At 38.4% G+C, this 22629-nt stretch overlaps 2 protein-coding genes and 1 long non-coding RNA gene across 3 annotated transcripts; 2 read left to right on the top strand and 1 right to left on the bottom strand.

Moving 5' to 3' along the window:
• Nucleotides 1-603: 603 nt before the first annotated feature.
• LOC112564597 lies at nucleotides 604-2795 on the bottom strand. Its single transcript, XR_003099249.1, has 4 exons — nucleotides 2652-2795; nucleotides 1545-1953; nucleotides 1050-1095; nucleotides 604-724 (listed from the first exon to the last, which is right to left on the bottom strand). It is a non-coding gene; the product is annotated as an uncharacterized LOC112564597 (long non-coding RNA).
• A 572-nt stretch (nucleotides 2796-3367) lies between these two features.
• LOC112561566 lies at nucleotides 3368-7552 on the top strand. Its single transcript, XM_025234131.1, has 5 exons — nucleotides 3368-3394; nucleotides 5248-5329; nucleotides 6055-6445; nucleotides 6882-6931; nucleotides 7308-7552. Exons 1-5 carry the CDS (start codon nucleotides 3368-3370, stop codon nucleotides 7535-7537), a joined length of 780 nt encoding a protein of 259 aa, XP_025089916.1. The 3' UTR covers nucleotides 7538-7552.
• A 1998-nt stretch (nucleotides 7553-9550) lies between these two features.
• On the top strand, nucleotides 9551-22429 carry LOC112563911 (annexin A7-like). Its single transcript, XM_025238420.1, is given in 20 exon segments — nucleotides 9551-9692; nucleotides 9926-9969; nucleotides 10293-10437; nucleotides 10749-10834; nucleotides 11279-11377; nucleotides 11994-12023; nucleotides 12893-12991; nucleotides 14789-14854; nucleotides 15144-15222; nucleotides 15225-15398; nucleotides 15820-15914; nucleotides 17190-17303; nucleotides 17871-17886; nucleotides 17889-17960; nucleotides 18270-18332; nucleotides 18335-18369; nucleotides 19063-19320; nucleotides 19653-19728; nucleotides 20228-20340; nucleotides 21456-22429. Coding segments are annotated over 19 exon segments (1761 nt in total). The 5' UTR covers nucleotides 9551-9692; nucleotides 9926-9954; the 3' UTR covers nucleotides 21582-22429.
• The last annotated feature ends 200 nt before the right edge of the window (nucleotides 22430-22629 follow it).

Genomic DNA, 22629 nt, shown 5'->3' with positions numbered 1-22629 from the left:
TATAATATCCTGTCTGGTCTGGATAAGTGTGAGATCTCATTCCTTGACCATGTTAAATCGTTTTGTGGCTTTAGACACAACTGACCATATCATCCTCATTCATATACGTGTCATGTGTGAAGAGCATGATCAAGTGGCCTGTGAACTACTCAATCCAAAAAGATTCTTTTTTTGGTGAACTGCGAATGTGAAAAGTGAAATAGGGAACGGAGGACCAGCAGGACATTTCTCGGCACGATGCTAGAGTGGACGGAGCTACTGGTCAGCAGTCAAAGCGACTTCACGCCAACTTCACTTTGAGACCCTTACAATCCTTTACAAACACAGGAGCTTGTATATGCTTTAGAGAAATTACAGGTTATTATAATTGGAAGTTATGCTCGTGTCAGAACTTTCTCTTTAATATTGAGAGTTCATTTATATTGATGACAAAGGTGTACTCCTGACATTTCCACACAGTGTTTTTGTTACTTTTTAATTTAGGTAGCAACAGCTATATTAAAAAAATAATAAAAACATAAAAATCAAGATCCGGCATTTACGCAGAGAAGACACACACACAAACACCTCTTTCGTAGATGTAAGAACAACACATAAAGTGTAAAATATTTGTAGCCATGTTTATTGTGTCTCACACAATCCCCTCCCTGTGGCTGATGGAGTAGTTTGAATGCCTCATGGGATTTCTCCAAGTTTCTGTCTTCCCATCGAGTAAGGAAGTGGTCTGTAGTAAAGAGAGCATACAGATAACATGCATCGCACGGATTATCTACTCAGGAATTCTCTACCATCTCTGTTTGTCTTGTATAAGCTACGGATGAACAATTGTACAAACCAGTCATAACTTGAGTACTTATGTGTCAGTTTTTCATCATTCGTAGAACTACCATCTACTACTTCATTATATGTGACCCTGGTACTTGACATCCAGGTAAAGTGTCTTATGTCTGTTCTTGTTCCTTTTACCAGTTGGGGTTGTGGCAACGATTAATAAATGAGAAAAACCCCAAACAAGTAGTCAAATAAATAAAAATTCAGAACTCACTAACCCCAAGAAGAGGAGAGTTGTCCATTGCAGCTACTAAAGGCAGGCCTCTGCACACACATCAACATCAGTGATTATTGACGGGTTGGCAAAGTTTGGACTCAAAGCTAAATGGCAAGGACTAAGAATTAAGCAAGTTAGTAAAACTGTCTATTGCCCCTGTCTTCCTTGTCTTCACTTTCAGTTTTTAATTTGTTAACTGTCATTGCTTGCTTCTTCAGCTGTAAGTGAAGGAGTCTTCTGTACACATTGATGGACGAGAAGAGAGAGATAGAAATAGAAAGGGAAATGGATTAGTTAAAAATCCGTTAAAATATAAAACTACATTTGACTGACGGGTCATCCCATCAAAATAAGTTTTATATATATATATGCAAGCGCGAGGGAACACACATTCACACACACAGCCACACACTAGCACACAATGACACACTAACACACAGTGACACAGCTTTACTTGTAAGAGAAGCTGGCTTTGCAGTCATGGTGCAGTAGGTACCTGTGAGATTTGATGTTATAGTAGAGACAGCGCTGGTGACTGTACCCAGGATGGATTGCACAATGTTGCCGACGGGTATGTTGATGGCGGCCGTCACACAGTTGACCAGTTTGGACACGATGCCAAGAACAAGAGCCAGAAGGCCCTGGACGACAGCAAGAGCGGTACCCAGCAGACTGCCCAGCAAGCTGCCGACTAAGGACGTGACAACGTTCAGGAGAGCAGCAGCAATGGGGCCGAGGACAGACATGACGGTTGTCAGTAGTGGGGGGACCAGCATCATCACGGGTTCGACCAGCGTCGCCAAGGAATTGGTGGCAAGCAAGGCTCGTTCTTCTGGAACATGAGCCGACATACTTGCTGCGGCCAACACCAGAATCAGCACCAGCGACTTCATGGCTGTGAGGATCTGAAATCACATCACTCAGTGTTGTTGTCACACAAGTCACATTGTGCTGTAACTGTAACCACATTTCTTGTGACAGCATTATTGTTTTCTCATCAGTAAAACGTCTTGTCATATACATTTTGTTTTGTCACAGAATCACAACTGTCGACGCTGTGATAACTATAAACACATCGGTTAGACCGATTTGAAAACAAGAGGGAAACCCAAACTACTGTCATTAAACTTGTAGAAATATAAAATAAGCAACAGAAGTAAAGTGGATTGTGAAAGGCAAGTATAACATATACAAAGGTTGAACGTGTCAATGAGTATGGAGTGACTACGAGAGACAGAGACGGTATGTGCGTTCCGATGCGCGCGTTTGTGTGTGTGTAAAGTCATTGCCTGCAAAGAGCCATCAGCAATTGTCTCCTCTGATTGCAACCGACTTTTTACCTCGGTGTATACCGTTAATGTGGACTAATTTACAAATGGACATTTCCTTTTCTGAGAGAGTACTTAAGACCACCACGAACAGCTACACCCATTGAAAGATTAAACTCGCGAAAAGCTACAAATCTGAAAAACAAGAAAGAACAGACGCACGAAAACATGAAAAAATAAAAAAGAGTTCAAGACTTAAGTGTTGAAGTCTGAATATACCGACATGTACGGAGGCCAACAAAAGTCTAAGATCCCCCACTTAGTAGACTGCTTACCGTTGACGAGTGCTAAAAGTGGAAGCTGTGGTGTAAGCTGTGGGTGGCTGGAACCTGCTTGTCTGGGCAAAGAAGTGGCGGCCTTTTATAGTCAAAGGTGTCACGTGATGTGTTCCACAAAACACGAGGCGAAGGATGCGGTCAGTTGTGAGAACTAATAACGGAGTTGTTTTTCCACTGACCGTGTGTTCGTGATCTTAAAGTATAATTAGTTTACCTTTCTAGCTACAACTACAATCGGAATAATTGACTTGTAAAAATATTAGTCCTTACTCCCATACCTTGCAGGACTTGGATAAAAAATACAGAAATCTGTTAAAATAAGCGATGGGTGGAAATGTTAAAAACTATTATCAAGAAGACAATCTGATTTTGCTTTGAGAGAATAACTAATTAGTATGCTTATCAGCATGTGATCATAATGAGTATGCTTTCCTTATCAAACCAATCACTTGAAACTTGTCAGGTGTAGAAGAAGAGAGGAATTTATTAACACGTTTTTTGTATCTGCCCACCAACAAACAGGTGGACATTAAGAGTGAAGCAGCTTGTACTTGTGTCTAAGTGTTGTAGAGTATTCCACAAAGTCTACAATGCACCTTTCAAAGATCATCTGCAACAGCAGCGAAAACAACAAAATCCTTAAAACTAGTTTTTTTTAATAGAAAAAAAAATTGCTAAGAGCCCGTTTTGTCAAAGCTTAGAAAAGTACTAACATGACCAAAGCTCGTCAAAGGGCGCAAGTTTGTTCTGTCTGTGTCATACTTTAATCAACTTTGTCCACCAGTCACCGCCAGGAGGCAGAGCTCTGCTTGACTGGCAAAAATATGTTGGCACATATAGAAATAAAAAACGAAACTTTTAATGCAGTCTTTCTTTTGCGAAGAGGGGGAAAAACGGACGAAAAGAAAAGGTACCGCAGTCTGACCTGGAGAATAAGAAGTCAGTCGCAGATGTGCTCTAAATGTGTAGCGGACATGTCGTCGTCATCGTCGTCGAGGACCTTTCGCTTGATGTACAAGTACGATAAGGAATGTCGGTGCTGCGTGTAGGTAAACATTATTTGTCCATCGGTCTTATATCCGGTGTTGTAACCACCGCTGGACTGTTGCGTACGCAAAACGTTTTTATAATCGTGTTGGTGGAGTTGGTTTTGATTTTTGTTGAGACCTTTGGTGGAAAGTTTGTTTGTGTCGCCAAACAGATGAAGGTCTTACTGCAGAGACCCACGTGACCTTACTTTACGTTCTTACACGATAAGACCGACATTCAGCCCTTCATTTTGTCATATATCTGTGGTGAAGATTAATCCCTTACAAACACAGGAGCTTGTACAATCCCTTACAAACACAGGAGCTTGTACAATCCCTTACAAACACAGGAGCTTGCATCCATCGAGTCTCGTGATGACACTTGGCACAGCCTGCTTTGGACATCATGGTTTTTGTCTTCCTTCATCTCACACAGTTACCATGTCCATAAACAAATCATTGGACTCTGTCCGAGGACATGTATAGTCTCTGTCTTTTAGGTAGAGAAATGAGAAAATATCCACCATGTCACTCAAACTAATTAACACATTCTTACAACTTGACAAAATGGATTTAATATCTCCAAATGTAACCGATGGCCAGAAGGCGAATGCTTTCTGGTGACTAACAGGAGGTGTGCTGCTGCTCTTTCTAATGGAGTTCTCTTAACTGAGCTTGCTAGCGTTAGTAAACATGCTATCTTGTTATTTTGCAGTTATTTACAGTTATTTTCATTGCTAGTATACCAAATACCAAGAAATGATTTAATTCTTTTTTGATGGACTGCACTTGTAATTTGCGTAAGAATATACCTTGCGAGTTTTACGTGCCTGCTACATGTTAATGACTTTTGTGTGGCTTCCTACTCTGTCGGATATTTTCAGAATAACGCCGATGTATAATGAATTCTTCCAAAAACAGTCTTCTGCCCAGTTAGGGTCATTTCTCTATTATCTTAGTATTAGTTTGTACTATTTGCGCTACTTGACTTCATGACAACTTGCACTTCCTTCCTTTTAAGTGTTTCTTCTGGGACAAAAGGTGCATTGTAGACTTTGGTGGAATACTCTACAACACTTAGACACAAGTACAAGCTGCTGCTTCTTTCTTAATGTCCACCTGTTTGTTGGTGGGCAGATACAAAAAACGTGTTAATAAATTCCTCTCTTCTTCTACACCTGACAAGTTTCAAGTGATTGGCTAGATAAGGAAAGCATACTCATTATGATCACATGCTGATAAGCATACTAATTAGTTATTCTCTCAAAGCAAAATCAGATTGTCTTTCTTGATAATAGTCTTTAACAATTCCACCCATCGCTTATTTTAACAGATTTCTGTATTTTTTTTACCCAAGTCCTGCAAGGTATGGGAGTAAGGACTAATATTTTTACAAGTCAATTATTCCGATTGTGGCTGTAGCTAGAAAAGTAAACTAATTATACTTTAAGATCACGAACACACGGTCAGTGGAAAAACAACTCCGTTATTAGTTCTCACAACTGACCGCATCCTTCGCCTCGTGTTTTGTGGAACACATCACGTGACACCTTTGACTATAAAAGGCCGCCACTTCTTTGCCCAGACAAGCAGGTTCCAGCCACCCACAGCTTACACCACAGCTTCCACTTTCAGCACTCGTCAACGGTAAGCAGTCTACTAAGTGGGGGATCTTAGACTTTTGTTGGCCTCCGTACATGTCGGTATATTCAGACTTCAACACTTAAGTCTTGAACTCCTTTTATTTATTTTTTATTTATTTATTTTTTTTTTTTTTTTTTTTTTTTTGGTGCGTCTGTACTTTCTTGTTTTTCAGATTTGTAACTTTTCGCGAGTTTAATCTTTTAATGGGTGTAGCTGTTTGTGGTGGTCTTAAGTACTCTCTCAGAAAATGAAATGTCCATTTGTAAATTAGTCCACATTAACGGTATACACCGAGGTGAAATGTCGGTTGCAATCAGAGGAGACAATTGCTGATGGCTCTTTGCAGGCAATGACTTTACACACACAAACGCGCGCATCGGAACGCACCTACCGTCTCTGTCTCTCGTACTCACTCCATACTCACTGACACGTTCAACCTTTGTATATGTTATACTTGCCTTTCACAATCCACTTTACTTCTGTTGCTTATTTTATATTTCTACAAGTTTAATGACAGTAGTTTGGGTTTCCCTCTTGTTTTCAAATCGGTCTAACCGATGTGTTTATAGTTATCACAGCGTCGACAGTTGTGATTCTGTGACAAAACAAAATGTATATGACAAGAAGTTTTACTGATGACAAAACACTAATGCTGTCACAAGAAATGTGGTTACAGTTACAGCACAATGTGACTTGTGTGACAACAACACTGAGTGATGTGATTTCAGATCCTCACAGCCATGAAGTCGCTGGTGCTGATTCTGGTGTTGGCCGCAGCAAGTATGTCGGCTCATGTTCCAGAAGAACGGGACTTGCTTTCGCTGGTCGATCCCGTAGTGATGCTGGTCCCCCCACTACTGACAACCCTCATGTCTGTCCTCGGCCCCATTGCTGCTGCTCTCCTGAACGTTGTCACGTCCTTAGTCGGCAGCTTGCTGGGCAGTCTGCTGGGTACCGCTCTTGCTGTCGTCCAGGGCCTTCTGGCTCTTGTTCTTGGCATCGTGTCCAAACTGGTCAGCTGTGTGACGGCCGCCATCAACATACCCGTCGGCAACATTGTGCAATCCATCCTGGGTTCAGTCACCAGCGCTGTCTCTACTATAACATCAAATCTCACAGGTACCTACTGCACCATGACTGCAAAGCCAGCTTCTCTTACAAGTAAAGCAGTGTCGCTGTGTGCTAGTGTGTGGCTGTGTGTGTGAATGTGTGTGTGTGTTCCCTCGCGCCTGCATATATATATATGTAAAACTTATTTTGATGGGATGACCCGACAGTCAAATGTAGTTTTATATTTTAACAGATTTTTAACTAATCCATTTCCCATTCTATCCCTCTCCCTTCTCGTCCATCAATGTGTACAGAAGACTCCTTCACTTACAGCTGAAGAAGCAAGCAATGACAGTTAACAAATTAAAAACTGAAAGTGAAGATAAGGAAGACAGGAGCAATAGACAGTTTTACTAACTTGCTTAATTCTTAGTCCTTGCCATTTAGCTTTGAGTCCAAACTTTGCCAACCTCGTCAATAATCACTGATGTCGATGTGTGTGCAGAGGCCTGCCTTTAGTAGCTGCAATGGACAACTCTCCTCTTCTTGGGATTAGTGAGTTCTGAATTTTTATTTATTTGACTACTTGTTTGGGGTTTTTCTCATTTATTAATCGTTTCCACAACCCCACACTAGCACCTTCTATCAAGACATTAAGAAATAGATAAAGAGAACGAACGAGAGAATTACTGGTAAAAGGAACAAGAACAGACATAAGACACTTTACCTGGGTGTCAAGTAACAGGGTCACATATAACGAAGTTATGGTAGTTCTACGAATGATGAAAAACTGACACATAAGTACTCAAGTTATGACTGGTTTGTACAATTGTTCATCCAGTAGCTTATACAAGACAAACAGAGATGGTAGAGAATTCCTGAGTAGATAATCCGTGCGATGCATGTTATCTGTATGCTCTCTTTACTACAGACCACTTCCTTACTCGATGGGAAGACAGAAACTTGGAGAAATCCCATGAGGCATTCAAACTACTCCATCAGCCACAGGGAGGGGATTGTGTGAGACACAATAAACATGGCTACAAATATTTTACACTTTATGTGTTGTTCTTACATCTCGAAAAGAGGTGTTTGTGTGTGTGTGTCTTCTCTGCGTACAGGAAGCTTGATTTTTATGTTTTTGTTTGGTTTTTTTTGTAACCTAGCTGTCGCTACCTAAATTAAAAAGTAACAAAAACACTGTGTGGAAATGTCAGGAGTACACCATTGTCATAAAAATCGCAGTATTAAAGAGAAAGTTCTGACACGAGCATAACTTCCAATTATAATAACCTTTAATTTGTCTATAGCATATTAATACTCAAAGTATATGCAATCAAAGATTAGAATGTTTTGTAAACTTTAACGTGCCTTGTTCATCATTATGAAGAAAGACTAGAAAAGACTTTATTCCAGTGACGTTCCGAGCATGTGTTCGTTTATTGCAACTACAATATAAATCATACACACACCATAAATAACACATGAGTACATGTACCACAGACAGTGAATACAAATGTCTGACAAATTTCTTGTGGGTGGATGCAGACTGCAAAGAACTCGATGACCAAAAAAAAACCTCTCAGAGTGAATTTAAGGAATTACCGTTGATAGTCAAATGGCGAAGCATCCCCCCCCCCCCTGACGATGGTCAGAACACAGTGGTGTCATTACAACTACCTGTTAGTCATCAGAAGGCACGCGCCTCATTGTACATCGCTTGTCAAGGTGGTCGCTAAGATAAAGCAAAAAGTGGGCTGCTAGTCACATCTGGGTGCTGCTTAATGTAAACAAAGCCTTGTATGTCTTTAGACATACACAGGTCGTCTGCTAAATGAGACACAATTGCTCGTCATAATAGTATGTAGCCTTATGACCCCTGACATTTTACAATTTGCATGGCAGATATATAAAAAAAAACCACAAAAGAAACAAAACAAAATTAAAACTAAGCTCTGCACATGAACTGCTTGGTGCTGAATACTTTAAGTGTTCATTTTACTGACGGTCTTCAACATTGGTGTCAAAGATTATGAGAACAAGTTGGCAAAGGTTATGTCAAGTATAAATACTTGTTAAATTTGATAATTTACTAACGCGCTGTGACCCCGCCTTTAATGGTGGGAAAAAGCGCTATGCAAATCAACAGATGATTATTATTATTACTATTATTATTAATCTGCTAATTTTTCAATATGCCGAAATAGACACAGCTTTACTTTACATTCAGCGGGCATTCGGCAAACATTTATCTTCCGACACCTTACTTGATGTATAAAGGCTACTGAAGAACCCGTTTTTTTCCCTCATTTTGTTTACCCTTAAAAACCTAAAGATATTTTGTTAAATTATCAAATTTGATCTATTAATTATTATCCAGAGCTATTATATACAGCACTTTGATGACTTGAACGAGGCCTTCTCCCGTATTGATTTTTCGCATCGCATGCCATAGCCCCTCGTGCCAGACTCTGACGAACGCCTTTTTAAGATTTGAAGTTGTGATGTAGGTCTCACTGAGGATAATTATAATTCTCTACATGCTGGGTCCTGGTTTTCTGTTAACGCAAGCTAACGCTGCATATATATGGCGACAGTTAATAGAAATCACAATTAATTAACCCATTGTTTTTGTTTCGCCTCTAAAAAAAGGTAAACGAGAAGGATGGAATAGAAAGAATTCAAGATATCACACACCTGTGAGCAACAAGAAACTTACGAAGAGAAGGAGCAGACGACGCCCGAGTTCTCGATCGTATTAATGACGGTGTCCATCTTTACAGGTCTGCGTCTGTGGATAGAGAGAAATTGATGTTTTACGCCGAGCCAGCAACTAAGGCTTTATATTACGGTGTCATGCGCAGAAAAATAAAGCGTATCCGAGAAGATAGCTGTATTACTAAACCCAAGACAACCAATCTTCTCTCTATTGGTAACAGGCGCTAACCGTTGCGCCACCAGACTATTTAAACGCTCATTGGGCAGAAGAACCAACTTATAAAAATCATTTTAAAAAGGAGAATCAAATCTTTATAATTTACATACAATAATTTTTAAAATAACATTATTTAATCATTTAATATATCAGGGACTCTATTAAAATCAGGATAGATTGCGGTAGCAGACGACTGACCGTTCTGCCGAGGAAGTCCAACGAAAACGTAGCTCGGAAACATGCGCGTGCGCTTGCGCAATCGTTACCAACACCGGAAGTTTCTCGCGTGTTGTTTGTTGACATCTCCATGACCATGATCAATAGAACCCGACGTGAAACTCTTTACGGTTACCGTCGCCTGATAAAAAGTGGATCTCTAAGGTTAGCGTTAAACGATCGTTTCATTGTTTTCACGTTTTTGTTATAAAGAGAGATAATTTTTACCACATAGCAGGTTCACGAGAACATGTTCTGCATTACTAGATTCATGAATGTTTATGCATTTATTTGCTTTAATGCCAAAATGGGTTTGAGATATGAAGACCTATTTATGTTAGATACTATACAGAGTCTTATGGTGGTGAATTTATATGAAAGTTATGTTTCTCGTGCAGGTTTTCAGGGAACCTAAATACATCTCAAGATGTTTACTTACCAGGTATATGTGCCATTTCTGTCAAATGTAACTATTTGTTATCAAATGTAATATTCATAACCTGTACAGGAGTATGCAGAATATTAATTGGAATTGGAGAAAATCAGCTCCATGCTAATTATCTAAAGGAGCTTATTATTAATCAGTCTGAAAACAAAGATACCAAGGGACATTTTAAAAAAGAGCTGTATACATAGATCAGTTAAAGATTGTTTTGCTTTCCTTAATGATTTATGTGATCTTTGCTAATATATAATATGATTGTTTGTTTTATGACAAAGAATTGCTTGTGAAATTGACTTTTTTTTTTTGCAATCTTTTATCAGTCCAACTATCCATCTTATCATGGGGGAGGTGACAGTGCATATCCCCAACAGTTTGGCCAGTTTCCACCAAATTCTGGTCCTCCACCTCCACCAGGCATGGGCATGCAAAGTGCGTACAATGTTAACCAGTATGGATTCACCCAAGGTAAGCATCATTACAAGTGGTGTGTACCTGTTTGAGAAGGTTTTACACCCATTGCTTGCTAATTGTCAACTTTTGTGTCTGCCTTTGATGCTCACATTTTACTATGATGATTGTTTAGGTAGGAGATCAGAATATATGGATGTTTTTATGTTTTATTAATATGGAAAAATACATTATTTTAGTTATTAATAATGAGGTTACATTACCCTGGTGAGATCCTATTGGATGATTCTCAAGCTATTTTGAGTTGCTTTGTTATTCTGTTAGCTGACTGTCAGATTACATGTTGTAACCTTAATTTCTGGCTTTAGGTATGGGATATCTTGGAGCAGTGCCTGGCTTCACGGTACCTGGTGTACAACAGTGTGCCACCCTGAATCAGAATTCAGGATATCAGGCAGGTTTCTTAAGTAACTGCTATTTTGCCTTATTGTTGCTGTTCATTTATAGCAGGTGAAATATTCTTATAGTATACACAACAGCAACAGCAACAGCATCGTAACTTGTGTATATGTGTGTGGGCACTACCACATTAGTAGAGGTGAGCAAGTGAGAGAGTGTGAACATGTGAAAGAGACATAAACGGTGCTTGTATGAGTGCATCTATATGTGTGCAGACATTTATGCTTACATATCATCATGGGTGTTTTATAAGAACAGCTGTATGTGGACATGCTTGATATTTGTGTGAATACATGAACATTTACCGCATAATAAAATGTAGTAACACTCACCATTACAAGTACTTATTTTCATGTGTTATGGTCCACAATTTGCAAGTGGCTCAGAACTTATTATTGGCTACTGCAAGAACAGTTTAGTTCTTTTCCTATCCATGCAGGCGCCTATGAGCATTCAGGCTCCACTAACATCTTATCTTAATAGGATGGATGCAGACCTTTATCAGCAGCAGATAAAGATGCAGCAGATGATGCTACAGGTAAATTTAACTTTCTGTACAGGCTTTAACAACAACACAGCCACTGTGTGGTGGTGGTATACAGATATACTCACCCTGTATTTAATAATACATCAGAAAAGACTAAAAGAAGTAGACTGAAGATCATGTCCTAGACAACAAATCATCCTTCCAAAAAACCACTAACATAATTTCCAGGAAAGTAATTAGCTGTTCTTGCTAAGATAACAAGAATTTTGGTGTCAGTGGCCTACACTTGAGTCATTGTATTTTAGCCTGATCAAAAGCATTCTCACATTTAATCCATCATTTTGGTTTAGCATTCTGTCAATTTAAGATAAGGCTTGCTTGATGTTGGTCTTTGTCAGTGGACAAGCAATTTGGTGGCACAACAGTTAAATACTTGCCACTAGTTTAATGAGGATCTGAGCTCAAATCTGAGCTCAAATCTTGTCTAGGGTATTCTGTTCTTTTTCTGTATTTGGCACCTTTTACAGGGCTGGCTGTTTTGTCATCATATAGCTTTAGTTGGTGGCTTGGCATAAAACATCTATTTCCCCATTAATAAATATGTCCATAGGAGTGTTTTATTTTATCAAAACTCATAATGTCTTGTATTTTGTTTGTTTTGTCTCAGACATTGGAAGAGGAAATAAAAACTGGAAAGGTAAGATAATAAATACCTTACTGAGAGTTCTTGTTTTAGACACTGTGTACCCCTGGCAGTGTTGTGGTTTTCTTCCCTCTGGTCTACCTCCTGCATCTTGTCCAGTTGTGTAAGCATCGCAGTAAGCAGCCAAATGATCTGAGTGAGTGATGTAGTATCCAAGTTTTGGTATAAATAACTAGTAAAAATCAAGGCTTACACCCTGTTTTCAGGTAAAAAGTAGGTCTTGCCTAGAGCCGGTTTTCTTGATTCAGGAAATGATAAATGCTGGAGCTTAAGTGACTGAACTTTGTGATGTCCAGTGCACATTAAAATACAAAACAAGGCAGTTGTGAATGACACAGACATGGAAAAATTATTTGATGTTTAACTGAGCAACGTATCATTGCGAACACTTTTGGAACAAAGCAGGATTTTTTTAGGATTCCAAGCTGGTTTGTGGCCCTATGCTCCTTGAGGAGTAAGAAGGAATAAACTAAGCTGGCTTAGTGCAAGTGTGTAGTACATATAAAATAAAATGTAAGGTATTGAATTAGCACACCGACAAGTAAGAGATAGAATTTTAGCTGAAAATTCTCCTTGGAAACTTCCATCCTCATTCCTGGAATAACAAAGAGCAATGAGCTGAATACCACATGTATATTTTAGTTGCTTTATCATTTGTTTTTTTACATAAAAATGTTTGGAACCAGGTTCAGTGGTTAGCTGGATAATTAAAATCAACTAAGCTAAATTTCTCATATTTAATTAAATTTAGATGACAGCTGACAGCTTAGCATTAATAACCATACAGGTAGGACTAGTACCATACTGTGTATCAGACCCCATCTTTCTTGGATAGTGTACACAATGCATGATTGTATTCATAGCAACAGCATAGACGCCACAGGAGGTTCAGTGGAGAGAAACACGAAGAAGAGGAATCAGATGAGGAAGAAGACAGTGACAAAGCTGCCTCTGCCAAACATGTGAGGCTTAAGTTTTGTGTCTTCCTCATCCTTTTGTGTGTGTGTGTGCATCCAGTGTTTTAGTATATGTGCAGCTGTAAACAAAATGTAATACAGACAGTTTCACACATTTGTCTCCATTCACAGATTTTCAAAAACTCCAAAAATGTGCATTTCAGCTGATCCAGCATGAAGTCAGTGTGTTTCATGGAGGCTTCTGCATTCTTGACGTACTAACTCTGGCTCACTTTCAGGTTCACAAAATATAACTTTGATGACATTCTTGTAGCTTGAACTTAATACTTGGAAATCAGAAAACCAAACATTTGTATATAGGGGCAAAGGCCTCCCAAGACAAAATGGTGGCATGGAGGATTACATCACATCTAAACCAGCTGTTGCCACTCTACATGACATTTGTGGATTTTGAGGAGGCTTTTGACTCCGTAGACAGGTAAACCGCCTGAAAGTTGATGCAGCACTAAGTGGATTTCCACTAAAGTCCATTACCATCATCCAGTTATATGAGGACTCAGCATGCCAGGTGATCTACAACGGGAAGATGACTGACCCCTTTGCAGTTAGGACTGGGTCAGGTAAGGTTGTATGCTCTCACTGACAATCTTCCTGATGATCATAGACTGGATCATGAGAAGAACAACCTCTAACAGCAACACGGGCATTCAGTGGACCTTTGCCAGGCAACTTGAGGATCTCGGCTTTGCAGATGACATCAGCCTGTTGTCCCACAAGCAGCAGCATGAACAGACAAAACTCACTCGGCTCTCAGAAGAAGCAGCGATGACTGGCCTGACAATCAACATCAAGAAAACAGAAGTAATGCGGGTCAACAACAAGCAAGAAGCCCCACTACAACTACATGGGGAGTATAGTATTACAGAGACCGACTGCTTCACCTACCTTGGCAGCATAGTCAGCAAAGATGGAGGTGCAGATGAAGATGTAAGCAGCCAAATAAACGTAGGATTGAATTCCATATTCTTCGACCTGTCTGGAACTCCAAGGCATTATCTCTACAGACTAAGATCCGCATCTTCAGTGAAAACATAAAATCAGTCCTTCTACATGGATCTGAGACATGGCATGTGACAAACACCATCACCAACAAGATTCAGACATTTGTCAACAGATGTCTGTACCACATCCTCAACATCAGATGGCCTGAGAAGACCTCCAATACAAACCTGTGGGAGAGAACCAACCAAAAACCTGCTAGCCAAGACATCAAGAAGCGGAAGTGGGGCTGGATTGCCCACACCTTGAGAAAGCCAGCCGACAATTCAATGAGACAAGCTCTGGACTGGAATCTACAGGGGAGGTGCAGGGTTGGGAGACCCAGACAGACATGTTCACAGCGAGGTGATAGCATGACAAGGTCACAACTGGAGATGGACGCCCAGGACCAGATCCGATGGCGTGGTGTAGTAGTGGCTCTATGCTCCACTGGGGGTGAATAGGAAGAAAAAGAAACCAGCTGTCATTCCCATGGCCGTAAGAAACACACATGTACATGTAATAATTGCTGGCGATGGTGGTGTTGAGATGAGTGCTTATGATGATGTTGATGGCTCTTGCAGTGTCAGATCTGCAGTGTGTCAATCTGGCTAACAAGGAAACATGCAAAGGCATACAATAACAGCAACCAGGTAGCACATGTATCCACTGGTTACAAAGTTTAACTTGTATACACACAAACACATGCACACATTTTATGGTATATATGCACTGCATGTCAATGTTCAGGGAATATTGCTTCTTCATCAAACAATGTTATTATTTATTTGTTTATTTATGAAGAGGCACCAGAAACAAGAAAAAAAGCACAAGGAAGAGGATGACAAACCTTCTCTTGCTAAACCTGCTGTGAGTCTGCTTCTGGTACATCTTTTTTGTTTTTCCTCCCCCATACCAAACTTGCTGTGACCTCTGGTAAAGCCTTTCTGTCCTTTTTCTCCTATCCCCATGTAACATAATATATATAATATTAATGAAAGGTTCCAATGCCTTCTCCATTCTTACAATCATCCATATTGACTAAGGATAATAAGTGGGATTTTTTCAAAATATGAGCAGATTTTGGTCTAAAATTGGTTGATTTTAAAATAAAGGTTCTGAAGTTTTGTTCTTTAACAGACCTCTGTATTTTTCACAGGAACTTTCTGAAGTAGAGGTGAAAGCCAAGGTGCGGGAGCAGATGTATCAGGCCTTTGTCAGTGAGCTAATCAGGCGAGAAAGGTATCAGGTACATTTGAAATGACGGAGGGCACAGTGAAGCCATTTGAAATGTACACAGATAAGGATCCTGTTGCTTTATGGAATAAGAAGGAAAGGGGTCGTGATGTGACCAAGAGTAAGTGGGACAAGGAAGCTGATTGCGAGTACCTGAGAGCAGCCATGAAAGGACTGGGTAAGAACTTATGTTAAAGACTATACAGTTCTCACTTTTGTTTGTGTCTACAGATCTAAACCCCAGGCTCTTTGGGAACCCATGAAAAACCATGGGTAAAGACCTAGCTTTTTAATACTGACAGACATTTGGATCCTCACATTTGTTTAAAGGCTGGCTTAATTGCAGACAGATGAGTGTGTTTAATTCATTACAAGTTACTAATTTCAATAATATAAGAAAAGAACAATGTTCCATTTACAAAACACAAGCCTTTGAACATCACAGTTTTGGGATTAGGAAAGAGGTTGAGCCATTTCTTGCAGTTTCCTTATTGATCCTCAGCGTATTTCTTTTGTGTATGTGCACCTAACTTTTCCTGTGAAACTGAACTTTATTGTTTTTTTATTTTGCTGTCTATCTATTTTTCAATTGTTTATAGGAACTGATGATGATGCTATCATTGAAGTGGTGGGCACACGATGTAATGCTCAGCGCCAAGAACTGAAAAAATATTTCAAGGTTCTATATGGACGGGTGGGTATACAAAATACTGTCTATTTTTAAAGATTTTATCAAGTTATTTGTTGATAAACATTTCATTTTGTAGGAAGAACTATACAGAGAATTTCCAATGTAGACTCTTGTATTAAACTGACATCCAGAAACATGCATGTACACAAGTACCTGTGTGCATGCATGTAGTTTCTCCCTCTCTCTCAAATGGTTTATCTGTCTTTTGGAAACTCTTTGATTCCTAGATAAAAGCAGTACTGACATACGGTGCTGAAATTTGGGGCTTAGACAAAAGTAACCCTGTAGAAAAATACATAACTGAAGCCTGTAAAATTAAGGCAAAATTAATTCCAGTGGACCAAAGTTGAAACTAACTGTGAAAGGTTGTGTATTAATTTAGGGTATTGTGGACATAAAACATGTTTAGAAAAGGATTAAATGATTATGTTATTACACAAGATGTGTGCTTATCTGCCTTTATTTTTAAGAAACAGAATGGTGTACTTCCAGTCAGAGTATAAATGCATGATTTAAAGTTTAGTGCCTGACGGTTAAAAGATGTATTCCTGAATTCGAATAGAATGAAAATGTTCATTCTTATATTTTGGTTTGTATATCTTGCTTTACTTTGTTAATATTATGCTTGAAATCTCCCCATGCCATATTGACAAAGTGACAAAGTCAATTACATGAAAGATATCAAATGTAGGTTTCTCTAAAGTTTAGGGCTAGAGAATTTTAATGGTCAGGTGGGGTTAGAGTTAGGGATATAATCAGGGTTAGAAGGTCAGGTTTTAATCATGTCACTTGGAGAGATAACATTTTTGCTGGACTTTGGAAGGGGAATGAAAAATGAACGTATCTGAGGATCGAATTTTTTGTGGTCGGGAACCGAGGAGCATGTAGGAACCAGGAACCTATTGCATGTCAAGAATAGTTCATTGGTTCCCTTTAATGACAAAAACATTAAATCTGGCTAAAAAACTCAGTGTCCAGTATCCCCGACACTTCATCCCTAGACTTTTAATCCCCAGACACTTCATAATGTAACTTTAACTAATGTTGTAGATGTTCAAATGACGTTGAAGTTAATAGCATGATTTGAAAATTTCAATAAAAAGTGTCAAAGGGGATGAAGTGTCTGGGGATTAAGTGACTGGGAACCTTCTTTTTCTGCAAATAATATGCCTGGACAAAGTTTCAGAAGAGTGGTAGAAGCATTTTAGTTAGGACTAGAGCTTTGTCTCACCTGATGCTTGGATATAAGATACTAAATTTATAAACTTCTATTTTCAGGATCTGATTCAAGACCTCAGATCAGAGCTTAGTGGTGACTACAAAGAGCTTGTGATGGCTTTGTTTGCACCACCTGCAGAATTTGATGCTTGGTGCATCAAAGAGGCTATTTATGTAAGTTATATATGATGATCAAAGTCTACATGTTTCATGTTTAATGCGATCTGTTATTAAGGGAAAATATGCATATTAATTGTACCATTTTTGGCACATACCACACCTAGGAGATAGGTATAGCTGCAAGATCTTTAATTAATTTAAGAAAACCAAGGAAAAGTGTGCAAACAGTATGTCACTTCAGTCATCATCACAACTGTATTAGTTGTTATAGGAATGATACAATGCTATCTTCATCCTTTCTGTGACACGTGGCAAGGAACACTATAAAAGATAGGCATAAAGGAAGTAAAGTGTTTAAAACTTGTGTAAATGAAATAGCTATTGGTGCCTGTATTTATGCTTTATTAAAAAAATGCTGTGGATTTCATTCATTTTGTTTTAGGGAGAAGGGAAAATAAATAGGAGACATACTGCAGAAGATGGCATTTATGCATCTATATCTAACAGCAAATATGACTGCTATTTAAGTCCAGAGACTAAGTGGAAATATTTCTTATTTCTTGAAGAAATATTTATTATAGTTGTGACATGTTTTATTATAGTTCTGACATATCATCTCAGGGTCTAGGCACTGATGAAATGCCTTAATTGAGATCTTGATGACCAGGACTAATGCACAGATCAAAGAAATTCGCGATGTTTATTCGTCAGGTATGTTGACATCAGTTTTTTATAAGATGTATAGTCTGATTGGGCATCGTAAGCACTGTAGCCATCTTTTAGACCCTTATATTCTTCAAATGTACGGCTATCTTCCGTTTAATTAAGAGATATGCAATCTTTAGGTTTGTTAATAGTTTGAAAAGTCTTACAAAATGTTTCCCTAATTCAGAATCAGTCTTGCAGGCGTTTTTATGAGATATTAGGCACCTTTTTAAATTGAATTATAGCTTTGGGTTTTAATATTACTGTTCCCAGTAAACAGACCTGATCAAGATATGAAAATGTGGTATGTTACAGTTTTAAATGAACACTACCATGGAAGAGAACCTGTGCTCGAGAAAGACATACGCGAAGACACTAGTGGGACTTCAAACGACTTCTCATCTCAGCTGTGCAGGTGTGGCTGGGGTAGCTGTGTGTGATAGAGAGCAAAAGAACTAGAAAATTTTTACATATACAAGTGTATATGTGTGTATATGTGTTTGTGCATGCATGGATGGTCATGAGTAAGCAGTATGGTGTCTTTGAGTAAAATTGTATGGGATCTTACGTTATTTTATTGTACTTGGGTTTTTTAAAATTCATTGACAAATCTTTTAATGCAGACTGTGTTGTAATTTTTCAAGTTTTTTACTTTTTCATCTTTTATTGTGATTGCTGACTTCCTTTCTTGACACTTTTTCCTTCTGTTCTCTGCCATACATAAGAAGCTATATTTTACACTGTACAGAAACAAATCTGTCTGGCTAGGTAACAGTTCAGCTTTTGGATTTTAATCTGTATTATTAACCAGTGCCAGGATCTCAACAGAGATATCAGTTCACCATGATCTCAACCTATTCATTTTTTAAATTATTCATACAAATATTCCGCTGCATCAGATACGCTGAGCAGATTTGCTGTTGGCAGGGTGCTGGTACTGAGAAAATAGATGACGTGGAAACAGGATAAACTGTAACTAAATCTTTCATTCTTCAGCCAATGAACAGAAACATCTTTGCAAATATTTTTTGTGAGCAATAACAGATATTTGTTTATCTGTATAATCTCCAAGGTCCATTAACCCATGTATTTATTGGCGTTCCTGCAGGGAGAACGCTATGAGATACCAGTGGAACGACTGGAAGCAGCTGTAGAAGAAATTAGAAATCCAGAAGCAAAGGAAGGCACAGGTATGTTCCAGGTGAACTATAACAAGTTGTGTGACCTTGAGCAGGCCAAGCGTGAGGCCCAACAGTTGAACGATGCTGGTGAAAAGCGCTGGGGAACAGATGAAGAAACGTTTAACCGCATATTTTCTACTCGTGATTACTATCAACTGAGAGCTACATGGAATGAATATGTGAAGGTAGGGTTTTCTGACAACCTCTTCATAGAAGCCATGATTGATTCTGGATAAGGTAGGGTCTGTTTCATGTCTGGTTGTTGTATTCTTAAGTTAAGTAAACTTAGAAAGACCAGAATCTTTATTCTTAAGAAAAAAAAATTTCACTTAAACATTATTGTGTTTAGTGTATTTTATTATAGAAGATAGCAGGCAAGATAATATAAAGGTTCAAAGCAGTAAACAGCATTATCTTAGAAATAGAGACCACTTGCTGCCAGCATTTATTTTTTAAGCTTTTTATTTCACCTGTCTCTTCAATCACATATTTTAGAAACTCAGAATCATAATTTCAGATTACTCAGCGGGACATCCTCAATAGCATTGATCGTGAAACATCTGGAGATTTCAGAAATGGACTTCGTGCCATTGGTAAGTTAATCCTCTACTTGCTGTTATAAGCACTGGCAAATCTTCACATCCTTTTAGTTGGCACTACCTGTTGTGATAATTTTGCTTGTATTCTTTGTGTCGGTTGGCATTATGTCTGCTTCCTTTTGAAGCTTAGTGTGTCAGCATATAAGGTATATTTAGTACTTTTCTACTGCTTGTTTCTCCCCATAAATGGTTTAACACCTTGTTTAGCATAGTGTTGCTATATATTTTCTACCCATTCTGAGTGCTACATTTTCAAATATTGTTTTTATATCCATTAATTTTATTTCAATGTTAAAAAATTGATTGAAAGGAATAGAGCAGAATAAAAATTTTGAATCAAAACATCTTTAGTTTTGGGCTTTATATCTCTGTTAAAAAAAAAATTGAAGAATTTGCTTGTGAGAGAATTTTATTAATATCTTTTGAACTGCTGCACATTTTGTTTTACAGCATTTACTTACATGCCAAAGAACCATTTCTAATCTGTGCATAGTAATGAACATTCGCTGCCGCCCCATGTTCTTTGCTGAGCGACTTCAAGCTGCCATGAAGGGTCTGGGAACGGATGAACGCACCCTCATCCGTGTAATTGTTTCCAGAAGTGAGGTAAACTCGGATAAGAGGTGTAATCTCTGTTACTATAGGAAGTTTTAAGATTCTAAAATTAACTGTCTGTAGTGCTTTTTGCTGTAAGAGTTATGCAACTTTTCTTAGCAGTGTTAATAAATAACTCTAAACTATAAATATTTTTGTTGACATAAATCTCAATCTGTTCACAGAAATATTTCTTTGATCAAATTTTGTGTTCCATGTTGTTATACTGCTTGTTATACAGATGTTGCTGTTAGGTCCAAATGCACCCCTCTTTGGTTTTTTTCTTTTTTCAAATTTTCAGTATAACATTAAGTTGATTAATGTAGCACTCTAGTAGTGTACTAAGTTATTTCTTTATTTTTTTAGAGGGTAGTGGTGAAACGACTCCCATGACTGTCCCTTCCTACGCCTGCTGCATACATAATAGCCAACCTTGAACTGTCCCGCTAGTGTCTACTGGACCTATTGTTTTATGTGAATTCACCTGATCCACTTGGGAAGGCCATGACCAGACAGTGCGGGATGAGGGTTATATATGCACCTTTAGGACTATAACACACATACACACACACTTAGCAAGGCTAGGAAGTCCGGACTGGGGGAGGTCAATGCTGCCATGGAGGCAGGGAAGGCTTAAGGTTAGGTAACCAGGCTGTGGGAAAAGGGAAGGATGGTTGCTGAAATGTTTGATAGGATAAGTTGGATATGTTTGCTGTTTTGGGAAGCTTTCTGATTTTGGAAGTGAGTGGGGAGAAGGCAGGCCAGCCGCCAAGTGAAACTCTTAATGAAATCTACAGTTGTGAGGCCATTGCAATTTTTGTTGTGTTCTTTTGTGACTAGCCTACCCCTGCGTAGCCATCAGGGACAGATGTGTCGGTTACACTAAGATATGATTTATAGATTGGTCCATCACTGTAATGGACTAGACATGAAAACACTTGGGAGAGTTTCCTCGCATTTATTCACAAATATGTTGTAAACATTTTTCCCTATGCCTGATATATCGGGCTTTGTCCAATGTTATAATGTTACTAGAGATTTGTTTCTTGTCATTCTGATGAAAAATAAACTTTGTCTATTAATGTGGCACTTTTAACTCTTTCTTGTCCCATTTCTCATTCTTCCAGATTGATATGGTGCAGATTAAGGAATGCTTCCTGAAACTGACAGGTAAGACACTGTGGCGATGGCTGAAAGAAGACACCAGCTTCAACTTCAAGAAGCTTCTTCAGAAAATTGTGGGTTGTGATTAGCTGAAGCCTTCATCTATACCTGCCATCTTTGAAAATGTTTCATTTAATATTGAGACCATAAAGCTATGAGTTTACTTCCATTTGTTACCTTTGTCAAATTGTGAGCATTACATAGTTGATTTCAGCAATAAACAGCTAAATTCGTATCACATTTGTCTCGCCTAAGTATGTCCTACATTTTTTTTAATTTTAAAACCATATTGCTTATCTTATTGTTATAAGATCCTCTCCAGATATAATTACAACAGAACTTTTGATGTTAAGTGATTTATGCTTAGTGTTCTTATAAGTAAAGTATGCACAATTATGTTTGTAAAATACTCTTATAACAAATGGCTTGTAAATTATTAAGGTGATGTTTGTATTCTTGTACTAAGTATCTCATGTTTTGTCAGGTATGCTTTTACTTGAATAGAAAAACTGTTCATTCACCTGGAGACACTGGAGTTTTTCTCTCCTAGACTTCATTTACCTCTTCTCCCTTTTCCTCCTACAAATTTGTATTTCATGGATATATTCAGTAGGCAATAGATGAATGTGCAAGCTGTAATTCGCCTTTGTAGTTATAGGAATTTTTGAATATTTTATCATCTCCTCATCATGCATGAACAATTATCTATGTATGAATACAAGTACTTGTTTGTTTACTCATGCGTGAGAGAAACACACAGATATTTTACATAGTTTTTATTCCACAACAATTATTGGATATTAGACTGCAATATTTGAACTTAATGTGAAAATCTTCCTTGGTTTTCATTTTTTTGGGGCTGTAGACAATACTTAGTCAAAACTGTGCTCTAGCTGCATTGTCAGCCTTGCTTTACAGAATAAATTTCATTTTTCTATGTGTTTGTGTAAGTGTGAGCATGCATAAGTGTGTATGTATGCACCTCTTTACATGTCATTGATGCAGCTAAAGCACCAGTCGTCACCACAGTAAAAGTATTTTCAGATCTCGCCTCCAGATACACTTCTCTAGATGTTACATTAGTTTACTGAATGCTGATGGTTTTCTACAGATGATTCTAACTTTCATGAATCTTGC

This window comes from Pomacea canaliculata, linkage group LG1 (genome assembly GCF_003073045.1).
Source record: "Pomacea canaliculata isolate SZHN2017 linkage group LG1, ASM307304v1, whole genome shotgun sequence".
Taxonomy (NCBI): Eukaryota; Metazoa; Mollusca; class Gastropoda; order Architaenioglossa; family Ampullariidae; genus Pomacea; species Pomacea canaliculata.
This window is presented reverse-complemented; position numbering and strand designations above follow the sequence as displayed.